This window comes from Rhinoderma darwinii, chromosome 4, assembly GCF_050947455.1.
Source record: "Rhinoderma darwinii isolate aRhiDar2 chromosome 4, aRhiDar2.hap1, whole genome shotgun sequence".
In the NCBI taxonomy this organism is placed as follows: Eukaryota; Metazoa; Chordata; class Amphibia; order Anura; family Rhinodermatidae; genus Rhinoderma; species Rhinoderma darwinii.
Window position 1 is genome coordinate 41,520,864 of NC_134690.1, and position 12,946 is coordinate 41,533,809.

The 12,946-nt window shown below is 42.3% G+C and overlaps 1 protein-coding gene across 1 annotated transcript in view; it reads left to right on the forward strand.

The window, feature by feature from the left end:
- LOC142760402 (uncharacterized) overlaps window positions 1-10,115 on the forward strand; it is a 104,678-nt gene extending 94,563 nt beyond the window's left edge. The window contains 1 exon segment of the mRNA XM_075863589.1: window positions 9,580-10,115. Within this exon segment, the coding sequence (XP_075719704.1) occupies window positions 9,580-10,115 (536 nt within the window).
- Window positions 10,116-12,946: the final 2,831 nt, after the last annotated feature.

Here is a 12,946-nt window from a genome sequence, read left to right on the forward strand (position 1 = left end):
AAAGAAAAGACTTTGTTAAAAAAATTTAGTTGTTTTGTATCATTACATTCTGACATCTAGAACTTTTTTTATTTTTTGGATGATTGAGCAGTCTGGGGGCTTATTTTTGGCGGGACGAGCTGTAGCTTTCATTGGTACCATTTTAAGGTAGATACATCTTCCTGATCACTTTTTATTACATCTTTTTTAGAGCTAAGGTGACCAAAAAACTGCGATTTTGGCGGTTTACATTTTTTATTTCTTACAGCGTTCACGGTCCGCAATAAATTACGTTTTACTTTATTCTGTGGGTCGGTATGATTACGGCGATACCATATGTATATAGTTTTTTTTACGTTTTGCAGCGTTTGCACAATAAAATTAAGTTTCTATTAAAATAATTCATTTTCTGAGACAGCATATTCTGAGCTGTAACTATTTTATTTTTTAGTCAAAAATGCTGTGGGAGGTCTTGTTTTTTGTGGGACGAGTTGTCGTTTTTATTGGTACTATTTTGGGGTAAATGCGACTTTTTGATAACCTTTTAATCTATATCTCTGGAGGGGTGGTGACCAAAAAATAGCGATGCTGACATAGTTTACCATTTATTTTGTTTGCGGCGTTCACCGTGCGGAAAAAATAAGATTATGGTTTCATAGTTTGGGTCATTACGAACACTGTGATACCAAATATGTGTACTTTTATTTAACGGTTTCATTTTTTTCCTATAATAAATGACTTATTATAGGAAAACAAAAACTTTTATATTTACACATTTATAAAACATTTTTATTAACTTTTTTTTACTTTTTACACTTTATTTTTTTTACCTGCAGCTCTGATCGCTGCTAGAATACATTACACTAACAAGTAGTGTAATGTATGCCAACTGTCAGTGTGACGTCACAGTCACTCTGACAGTAAGTCTACGAGGACCAGCCAGAGGCGGGTCCTCATAGGCTTCCATACATGGCAGACCCGGAGGTCGTTGCCTGGCCTCCGGATGCCAGCAGAAGCATCTGCAATGCCCACAATTGCATGTGGGCTGCTGATGTGCTACAAACCCCCTAAATGTGGCAATCGCAATCGAGCACCACATTTAACGGGTTAATTGCCAAAATCAGCGGCGATGAGCCGCTGATCGGCAACACTGGAGTGTCAGCTTTCGGGGACAGCTGACCTCCCAGTTCCCGATGCACACCTTGTCGCCAACAGTGTGCATCGGGAACGACACAGTGACTTCCTGTCACTCTGACAGGAAGCCTATCAGGACCAGCCGAAGGTTGGTCCTGTTGGGCTTCCGTCCATGGCAGACATGGAGGCCATTGTTTGGCTTCCGTTTGCATGCTATCAGCAAACCCAGCGATTTCGGACTGGGGTCTGGCAATATGCTAGAAACCCCTAAAATTCGGAGATTGCAACCGATCGCCGAATGTAAGGGGTTAATTTGCCGAAATCAGCGGCAAAGGACCGCTGGCCGGCAAGAGTAGAGTGTCAGCTGTCGGCGACAGTGTGCACCGGAAACAACTCAGTAACTATACGTCCTCGTGCGGGAAGTAACCTCCCGCAACGACGTATAGTTACTTACTCGTGCGGGTAGGGGTTAAACTCCATTTGCCCTTCCTCTGCACAAACCTCCAGCTTCTCCAAATCCCTCTGTAGTATTACATTTTCATCCTCTGTGTTGATTACTTTACAAAGCTTAGTATTATCGGCAAATACTGAAATTATACTCTGTAAATTCTCAAAAAGGTCATTTATAAACACATTAAATGAAGAGGGCCCAGTACTGACCCCTATGGATCCTCACTGGTAACTGTGACCCACTTTGAGGATTTTTTTAAAATCTGACGTGTCACTTTATGTGGTAATAACTTGGGAATTCTTTATCTATCCAAGTGATTCTGAGATTTTTTTTCTCGTGACATATTGTACTTTATGATAGTGGAAAACTTTGGTCGATAAATTCAATATTTATTAGTCAAAAACACCAAAATTTTTGAAAATGTGCAAAAATGTGCATTTTTATCAATTTAAATGTGTTTGCTTGTAAGACAGATAGTAATACCACACAAAATAGTCACTAGTTAACATTTCCCATATGTCTACTTTATGTTTGCATTGTTTTTTGAACGTCCTTTTTTTTTCGCGGACCTTACAAGGCTTAGAACTTTAGCAGCAATTGCTCACATTTTCGAGAAAATTTCAAAAGGCTATTTTTACAGGTACCAGTTTAGTTCTGAAGTGGTTTTGAGGGCCTTATATATTAGAATCCCCCAATAAATCACAATTTTAAAAACCACCCCTGAAAGTATTCTAAACACCATTCAGAAAGTTTCTTTACCCATTAGGCGTTTCACAGAAAATAAAGCAATGTAGAGGGGAAATTTACAAATTAAATTTTTTTTTTTGCCGAAATTAACTTATTGCCCAGGTTCTGCAGTTTTTAGAAATATCACACGTGGCACTAGTGTCCTAATGGACCGAAACACAGGACTCAGTAGCAAAGGAGCAAATAGTGAATTTTGGGATCTGCTTTTTTTTTTAGATTATATTTTAGGAACCATGTCAGGTTTGAAGAGGTCTTGTGGTGCCAAAAAAGTGTAAACTTCCCAAATGTGACCCCATTTTGGAAACTACACCCCTCAAGGAATTTATTTAGGGGTATGGTAAGCATTTTGACCCCACAGGTATTTTGCTATATTTATTGGAGTAAGGCTGGATTCACACGAACGTGGCGTTTTTGCGGACGCAAAAACGCGGCGTTTTGCGCGCGCAAAAATCACTTGCCAGCTCCGTGTGTCATCCGTGTATGATGCGCGGCTGCGTGATTTTCGCGCAGCCGCCATCATAGAGATGAGGCTAGCCGACGTCAGTCACTGTCCAAGGTGTTGAAAGAGTTAACTGATCGGCAGTAACTCTTTTAGCACCCTCGACAGTGAATTCCGATCACCATATCTAGCAACCTGTTAAAAAAAAAAAAGAGGTTCGTACTTACCGAGGACTTCCCGGCCGTTGCCTTGGTGACGCGTCCTTGGTGACGCGCCTCTCTTGACATCTGGCCCCACCTCCCTGGATGACGCGGCAGTCCATGTGACCGCTGCAGCCTGTGCTTGGCCTGTGATTGGCTGGAGCTGTCACGTGGCCTGAATTGTCATCCCGGGAGGTCAGACTGGAGGAAGAAGCCGGGAGTTGTCGGTAAGTCAGAACTTCGTTTTTTTTTCTACAGGTTCATGTATATTGGGATCGGAAGTCACTGTCCATGGTGCTGAAACAGTTTAACTCTTTCAGCACCATGGACAGTGACTATCTCCTGACGTCGCGTACCGGAAATTTTTTTGCCGGGTTCGGCGAAAACGAGTTCCGCCGAACCCGGTGAAGTTCGGTTCGGTTGTCCGGGTTCGCTCTTCTCAAAGACACACCGTTTGGATGTTTGTAAATAAAAAAGCACGTGGTGCTTTTCTGTTTACATTCATCCTTTTGACAGCTCTTGCGCGAATCACGCAGTTCGCACGGAAGTGCTTCCGTGCGGCATGCGTGGTTTTCACGCACCCATTGACTTCAATGGGTGCGTGATGCGTGCAAAACGCCCAAAGAACGGACATGTCGTGACTTTTTTTCAGCGGACTCACGCTGAGCAAAAATCACGGACATGTCTGCACGGCCCCATAGACACATATAGGTCCGTGCAACGCGCGTGCAAATCACGCGCGTTGCACGGACGTAATTCACGTTCGTCTGAATAAAGCCTTAGTCTGTGAAAATGAAAATCTACTGTTTTTCTAAAACAACAAACATAGAAATTTTTAATATTTCAAGGATTAAAGAAGAAAATGCACCCCAAGATTTGTAAAGCATTTTCTCCCAATTATGGAAATACCCCATATGTGGTAATAAACTGCTGTTTGGACCCTTGGCAGAGCTCAGAAGGGAAGAAGCACCATTTGGATTTTGGAGCACAGATTTTGCTGGATTGGTTTTCAGTTCCATGTCGCGTTTGCAATGCCCTGAAGCGACCAAAACAGTGGAAACACCCCAAAAGTGACCCCATTTGGGAAACTACACCCCTCAAGGAATTTTTCTTGGTGTATAGTGAGCATTTAGACCACACAGGGTTTTTGCAGAATTTAGTGGAATTAGGCAGTGAAAATGAATATCAACAATTTTGTCCACTAAAATGTTGAATTTTTTCATTTTCACAAGGGATAAAGGATAAAAAGTCACCAAAGATTTGCAACACAATCTCTCCCGAGTACGGCTATACCGCACATGTGGTGATAATTGTTTTTTTTAAAATAGAAATTAATTAATCTTTGCAGGACTGATCCTTTTTTGGTTTTCCATTTTCGTTTTTCACTCCCCGCCTTGCAAACGCCATAACCTTTTTATTTTTCCATCAATAGAGCGGTGTGAGGGCTTATTTTTTTGTGGGAAAAGTTGTAGTTTCTATTGACACCATTTAAAGTACCATATAATGTACTGGGAAACCGAAAATAAAATTCTTTGCGGGGTGAAATTGGAAAAAACTGCGATTCCTGCATTGTGTTTTGGGTTTCGTTTTTACCGCTTTCACTTTGTATCACTTTGTATCACTTTGTATCACTTTGTATTGTTTTGTATCAACACATTCTGAGAGCCATAACCTTTGTATTTTTTGGTGGATTGAGAGGTGTGACGGCTTATTTTTGGCGAGACAAGCTGTAGTTGTTATTGGTACCTATTTTTTATTTACAACTTTCTGATCACTTTTTATAACATTTTATTTAGAGCTAAGGTGACTGTGAATTTGGTGTTTTAAATTCTTTATTTCTTACAGCGTTCATTATGCGCTAAAAAATACAGCTTTACTTTATTCTGGGGGTTGGTAGGATTACGGCGATACCATATGTATGTCGTTTTTCTATGTTTTGCAGATTTTGCTAAATAAAATCACTTGTTTATAAAATAATTTATTTTCTGTGTCACCATATTCTGAGAGCCACAACTTTTTTAGTTTTCAGTCAAAAAAGCGGTGTAAGGGCTTGTTTTTGCGGGCGGGTTGTAGTTTTTATTGATTTTATTTTGGGGTACATGCGACTTTTTGATCACTTTTTATTCTATATTTGAGAGGGGAGGTGACCAAAAAATAGTGATTCTGGCATTGTTTTTAGTATATTTTTTATGCGGTGTTCACCATGCGGGAAAAATAACATTATAGTTTTATAGTTTGGGTTGTTACGTACGCGGTGATATTTATTGCCCAGGTACTGTTTTTTAACGGTTCAATTTTTTTTCCAATAATAAGAGACTTATTATAGGAAAAAAATCTTTTATTTTTACACTTTTGTGAAACATTTTTATTAACTTTTTAAATTTTTTTTAAACTTTTTAGGGCATGACCACACGTGGCGGATTTCCTCCGCAACTGTCCGCATCAATGCCGCACAGAATCTGCGTTGCAGATTCTGCAGCGGATCTGCACAAAATGTGCAGTAAATTGATGCGGACTAGCTGCTGCGGACTGCGGTAAAAGTACTTCCCTTCTCCCTATCAGTGCAGGATAGAGAGAAGGGACAGCACTTTCCCTTGTGAAAGTCAAAGAAATTCATACTTACCGCCCGTTGTCTTGGTGACGCGTCCCTCTTTCGGCATCCAGCCCGACCTCCCTGGATGACGCGCCAGTCCATGTGACCGCTGCAGCCTGTTATTGGCCTGTGATTGGCTGCAGCCGTCACTTAGACTGAAACGTCATCCTGGGAGGCCGGACTGGAGACAGAAGCAGGGAGTTCTCGGTAAGTACGAACTTCATTTTTTTTTACAGATACATGTATATTGGGATCGGTAGTCACTGTCCCGGGTGCAGAAACAGTTACTGCCGATCGCTTAACTCTTTCAGCACCCTGGACAGTGACTATTTACTGACGTCTCCTAGCAACGCTCCCGTCATTACGGGAGCCCCATTGACTTCCTCAGTCTGGCTGTAGACCTAGAAATACATAGGTCCAGCCAGAATGAAGAAATGTCAAGTTAAAAAAGCAAGACGGATCCGCAGCACACATAACATGTGCATGACAGCTGCGGACTTCATTGCGGAAATTAGAATCTCCATTGAAGTCAATGGAGAAATTCCGCCATGAGTCCGCCACTGCTCCGCAACAGACAGAGCATGCTGCGGACACCAAATTCCGCTCCGCAGCCTATGCTCCGCAGCGGAATTTTATGCCTCGTCTAAACGAACACTGCTAAATTAAAGTGTAAGTCAATGGACAAACGGCTCCGCTGCGGATTAACGCTGCGGAGTGTCCGCAGCGGAATTTAAGTGAAATTCCGCCACGTGTGAACCCAGCCTTACACTTTCTTTTTTGACCTGCAGCTCTGATCGCTGCTAGAATACATTACACTACCTAGGTAGTGTAATGTATTCCAACTGTCAGTGTGACGTCACAGTCACTCTGACAGTAAGTCTACGAGGACCAGCTTAAAGGCTGGTCCTCGTAGGCTTCCATACATGGCAGTCCTGGAGGAACAGCTGGCCTCCTGATTCCCAGTGCACACTGTCTGCCGACCGCGCAGTAACTGTACGTCCTCGTGCGCTAAGACACTGGCCACTAGGATGTACAGTTGCGTCGTGGTGCGCCTAGGGGTTAATAACCACTCTGTTTTCTATCACTGAGCCAGTTGTTAACCCAATTACACATATTTTCCCCCAGTCCCAGCATTTTCATTTTATATACCTACCTTTTATGCGGCACAGTATTAAATGCCCTTGAAAGTCTAGATACACCACATCCACAGCCTTACCCAGGTCCAGTCTAGAAATTACCTCCTCATAGAAGCTGATCAGACTAGTTTGACAGGACAGATCCCTCATAAACCCACGCTGATGCTGCGTTAACAGTTTATTTTCATTAAGATATTTGAGAATAGCATCTCTTAGAAAACCCTAAAACATTTTACCCACAATGAAGGTTAAACTTACAGGTCTATAGTTTCTGTGCTCACTTTTTGAACCCTTATTGAATATTGGAACCATATTGGCTATGCGCCAGTTCTGTGGTACAGACCGAGTCATGATAAAATCCTTAACGCAATATCACGTTAAGGTTTAAGGGGAAGTATGTAGCGAGCTCACGGGCTGAGCTTGCTCCATAGAAAGCAGGTGACGGCTGTGCTATACAGCCGACACCTCAATGCAACGGGTGGAATCAAAGCTCACTTTTATTACGCCAGTTTAACACCTTAAATGCCATGGTCAATCGCAACCACAGCATTTAAAGTGTTAGAATCAGGGGGGCGCCCTGTGAAAAAAGCCATCGCGCCCCCCTGCAGCACGATCGGCCATTGACAACGGTTGTTATGGCAGCCTAGGAGCCTAACAAAGGTCGGCCATCTTCGTACTGCCCTGCCAGAGGCAGAGCTTCAAAGGAAACTGTCAGAATCACGATATACTGCAAGTAGTATAGAGCTATTTGTCGTCAAACTAGTTTTGGCAGGTACCACGCCCCTTCAGGGGCATGGCTAGGGCGTGGCTATATTGATCTTTGCTATTAGGCGCCTCCCCCAGGCCACGCACGTCCGGTTCCGGCTGAAATAATGACACGCCTCTTCCGGAACCCGGGTTCCCCAGACCACACCCTTCCGTTTCCGTGACACGCCTCTTCCAGAAACTGCATTTCCCAGACCACACCCTTCTGGTTCCGGCTGAATATTGACCCGTCTCTTCAGCATCCGTCGAACACCCCTTTCCGGGTCCGGTAGATGACCCCGCCCTTTCCGGAACAGCATCATATGACGCGCACGTAGAAGGATTGTGATTGGTGCTTGCTGAAGCCAAGATGTGATTGGTGCATACCGAGTTGTGGGCAGAGGTTCATTGAACAGAAGCATGCCCTGACATGCCTGGAACGCATCCGAACATGTTTTCTGCGGTTTTCTGAATCTATGAGTATACCTGTGCGCATGACAGGGTTACATTTTGAATAATGATTGTGATTGGTGATTGCTGTAACTGAGGCATGACCAGGGTTATATCTGAACAAGTTATTCACAAATTATTTGAATAAAAGCTCAATTTGTTCATTTTGTATAAACACATAAAATTGCTGGGTAAATTTATTGTAAAAAATTTTAATAAAAAATAAAACAATGTTTAAAAGGATCACCTGGGGTGGGATTCGAACCCACGCATCTTATATGTCGATTGGATTTTTAAGTCCAACACCTTAAAGCACTCGGCCACCCTGGTATAGGATGGGTTATGTGGAAATAGAATAATATGAAGAAGTGTATTAAGGAGATGATTCAGATGGAATTTTAGTTCAGGCGTAGCTAACATTGCGAACAATGTACATTTGACGTAGTCAACCATTAGGCTGGGTTCACACGACCTATTTTCAGGCGTAAACGAGGCGTATTATGCCTCGATTTACGCCTGAAAATAGGGCTACAATACGTCGGCAAACATCTGCCCATTCATTTGCCTATTCAATTCATAAGAGATTAAGGCATAATTTTAAAAGAAATATGATTTGTGTATCGAGGGTAGATGCCCAGTGGCAGGCCGATCTCGTTTCCATGATTGATGTTGCCAATTTCAACGAAGGCAGAAAATATATTCTCACAGTTATCAATGTATTTTCAAAATATGCCTGGGCGACCGTTTTACAGGCGAAAACAGGCAGGCGCCTTTCAGACCATTTTACTCGATGGACGTATGCCCCAAAAATTGCACAACGATAGAGGCAAAGAGTTTTTGAATACAAATGTAAAAAAAAGTACTAAAGATTAACAATATACACCGTTTTCTAACCAACAACAACGTTAAAGCCGCCGTAGTAGAGCGATTTAACCGGACATTAAAATCTAAAATGAAGCGCTATTTTACAGCGCACAACCCTTTCCATTATATAGATGTTCTGCAGGATTTAATGTTCAGTTATAACCACACAGGACACAGGACAATACGCTGTCGACCGGTGGACGTCACAAACGCAAATTCGCTAGACATTTGGAAGAATATTTACAGCGAATATTTCAAAGCTAAAAAAGTTAAACCCTTGTTTAAAGACGGCGACCAGGTCAGGATTTCGAAATTTAAGGATCTTTTCAGCAAAGGCTATGAACAGATGTTCACGGATGAAATGTTTACTGTGCAGGCGGTAAACACTAAAGGCTTGAAGCCTCTGTAGAAGTTAAAGGACGCCTCTGGGGACCCGATTGAAGGCTCTTTCTACGCCGAAGAATTACAAATAATACCGGAAAACCACGATCGGGTGTACAGAATTGAAAACGTTTTTTGTTTTTTTTTAAAAAGCGTGTCAGAGGTGAAACATTATATTACGTGAAGTGGCGCGGGTACCCAACATCATTCAAGAGTTGGATTGAAAAGCGGCAGCTAACAAATATTTAAAAACGCTGAAAGATGGAGACGGCACCGTTTTATATAACGCTTCCAAGCAATGCAATCATACCGTACATATCCACAAAATTAGATATCTAATTACACAATAAAACTTTCTAAACCGGTCACATTAATTGGACCCTGGGAAGTCGGGCTTACAGAGATACAGTACCCACACACTTGGAATACATTTGAAACGGATGAAGGCTACATATATTTAGGTCTGCCAGGCGGTGCACTTAAGCAAGTCAACGTGAAGTCAGGATATTACAATTCTGTTAAAGAACTGGTAAAAAGCGTCAACGAGAGGATTGAGAATTACAAGCATCCGCCTATTGATGTAAAATTGTCATATGACGCCATTGAAAGAATAGTGACTGTAACAGGGCTGCATCCTTTCATACTCAGCGATAGACTGACAAACATATTGGGGTTAGACTCTAATAAAACCAATGCAGCCGGCATTGGCACAAAATGTGCCGATATAAAAAGCGGGTTTTACACGCTATACGTCTATACAGATATAATCGAACATCAAAGAGTCGAGGATAGTTTTGTACCCTTATTACAAACGGTTGAAATTACAGGCAATGACAGCAAAATGATCACACAGCATTATGTCAAACCTGATTACGTCAACGTCAGTAAAAACCACTTTGATCGTATTACTATTCAAATAAAGAGCGATCCAAACAGAAATGTGACATTTAAGTCGATCGTTAAACTACACTTTCGCCCGCTAAGAGGCACGTACTAATTAAAAAGGCGGCATGGTAATCATGAAAAACTATGGGGAGTCGCATATTTACGCCAGCTACTATAAGGCACAGGCTGGGCATGACTTACCAGGATTTCACGGTAACGCATACATGTCTGGTCGCGGTTTAGGTGGTGTCTTTCGAAGTTTATTCAGGAAAGCCGTGGCGTTGTTTAGACGAGGTTTAGAAATAGTAAAACCTCACGTGAAAACTGCTGTGAGGGGTTTAGCTCAAGATGTTGTGGGTCGTGTTTCAGCAGCTATGATGAACAAAATAGCCGGCGAGCCACAGGAAGGCTCTGGATTAGTTTACATCGCTAAGAACAAACCTAAAAGGAAATGGAAACGCAAAGAGGCGAGACAACGGAGAGCAACCCAACACCACAGCAACAGGGGAGGACCCAAAAGGAATAAAAAGAAAAAAAACACACGTTGTGAAGCGCATAACATAGTTTGAACATTATGGCAAGAACTCTAGCAGACATGGCTTTCATTCATACAGCGTCCGATGAATGCGCCAAATCAGAACTGGACCTATTTGAAATACAGCCTACACAGACCAGCATTGAAAAAGCCTGTACGTCGAGGTTCAACCGCTAGCCGCCATAGCAGAAGCCGCACCGCTCTAATTCTACATAGCCGGCATCAGTGTACACAATTTAGACCGAAACAACACGCTACTCTACTTAACGCTCCGAATTGTTAAATACGACAAGACACCAATCGCTGATGGAGCCCGTGTGAGCCTGACCAATTATCCTATAGCCACGTTGTTTAACCAATTAGATGTTTCACTAGGTGACAGACTTATATCTCAATCTAACAGTCTGCATCCATATAGAGCCTATATAGAAACAATCCTTAACTACAGCTCGGACGCTTTATCCACGCAGTTCACAACCGGCTTGTTTTACAAGGACACTGCGGGACAGCACCAGGTACGCGCTATTGGTGGTGCTAACACAGGGTTCACAAAGCGGGCGCTAATGACCGATCACAGTAAAGTTGTTTAAGTTCTGGGCCATCTTCATAGCAATTTATTTTTCCAAGAAAAGTTGATTTTAAATGGCGATGATCTGAAGATAAAATTTACCCGTTGTAAGGAGGAATTTTGTCTAATGTCGGCTGAAGCTGAACCTTTCAAGATACAGATTCTGAACGCCTCGCTCTTTGTCAAAAGAGTGCAGATATCTCACGCAGTGCGCCTAGGGCACGCGCAAGGACTTTTAAGCAGTAATGCAAAGTACGCTATTGACCGTGTAAGCATGAATGTCTTCATCGTCCCTGTCGGCAGTCGTGTATGCAGCCAGGAAAATCTATTTCTGGGACAGTTACCGAGAACAGTTATTATCGGATTTGTTGATAATAACGCGTTTTCCGGGGCCTATGATCAAAACCCTCTGTGTTTCAAACATAATCACATGAACTTTGCGGCTCTCTATGTGGATGGTGAGCAAATACCCACAAAACCCTTCCAGCTAGATTGTGAGAATGGTAACGCCGTTAGAGAATACATGTCACTGGTTCATATAGCGAGGAAGCAAAATGCAGATAGCGGGCTACTGATCGACAGAGAAGAATTTCTGAACGGCTACACACTATTGGCTTTTGATTTGTCAACCGATCAGGAAGGTGCCAGACATTTTTCACTCATATGTAATGGAAATCTAAGAGTAGAAATACGCTTTTCAAGATCCTTGGTAAGAACCGTTAATATGATAATCTATGGAATATTTGATAACATCATAGAAATCACTCAAAGACGTGAAGTTGTTTATGATTTTCTTTAACCCCTTAACGCTCCAGGACATACTATTATGTCATGGTAAGTGCATCGTTCGCGCTCCATGACATAATAGTATGTCATGGAGTAAACACGGCGCCGTTCGCGCGGGGCGCGTTCATGAGCTGTGATAGCTGCTGTTTCCGACAGCAGGCTATCACAGCTCAATGTGCAGGGACCGATCGCGGTGGTCCCCGCAGATTTAACCCCTCAGAAGCCACGTTCAATAGCGATCGCGGCTTCTAAGGGGTTAATCCGCCATCGCCGGCCTGCTACATGATAGCGGCCGGCGATGGTGACTATGGCAACCGGACACCAAAAAATGGCGTCTGGCTATGCCATTGACGGAAGCCTAGTGGGTCCTGACAGAGTCAGGACCCACTATGCTTGCTGTCAGTGAGTAGCTGACAGTTCTAATACACTGCACTACGCATGTAGTGCAGTGTATTAGAATAGCGATCAGGGCCTCCTGCCCTCAAGTCCCCTAGTGGGACAAAGTAAAAAAGAAAAAAAAAAGTAAAAAAAAGTTGTGTAAAAATAAGAAAATAAAAGTTTTAAAAGTAATAAAAGTAAAAATCCCCCCTTTTCCGTTATCAGTCTTTATTATTAAAACAAATAAATAAATAAACAAATAAACTATACATAATTGGTATCGCCGCGTCCGTAACGGCCTGAACTACAAAATGATTTCGTTATTTATCCCGCGCGGTGAACGCCGTAAAAAAATAAAATAATAAACCGTACCAGAATCACAATTGTTTGGTCACTTCACCGCCTAAAAAATGGAATAAAAAGAGATCAAAAAGTCGCATGTACCTAAAAATGATACTGATGGAAACTACAGTTCGTTACGCAAAAAATAAGTCCTCGCACGGCTTTCTTGAAGGAAAAATAAAAACGTTATGGCTCTTAGAATAAGGTAACACAAAAAGTAAATGATTTATTACAACAAGTATTTTATTGTGCAAACGCCATAAGACATAAAAAAAACTATAAACATCTGGTATCGCCGTAATCGTATCGCCCCGCAGAATAAAGTGAATATGTC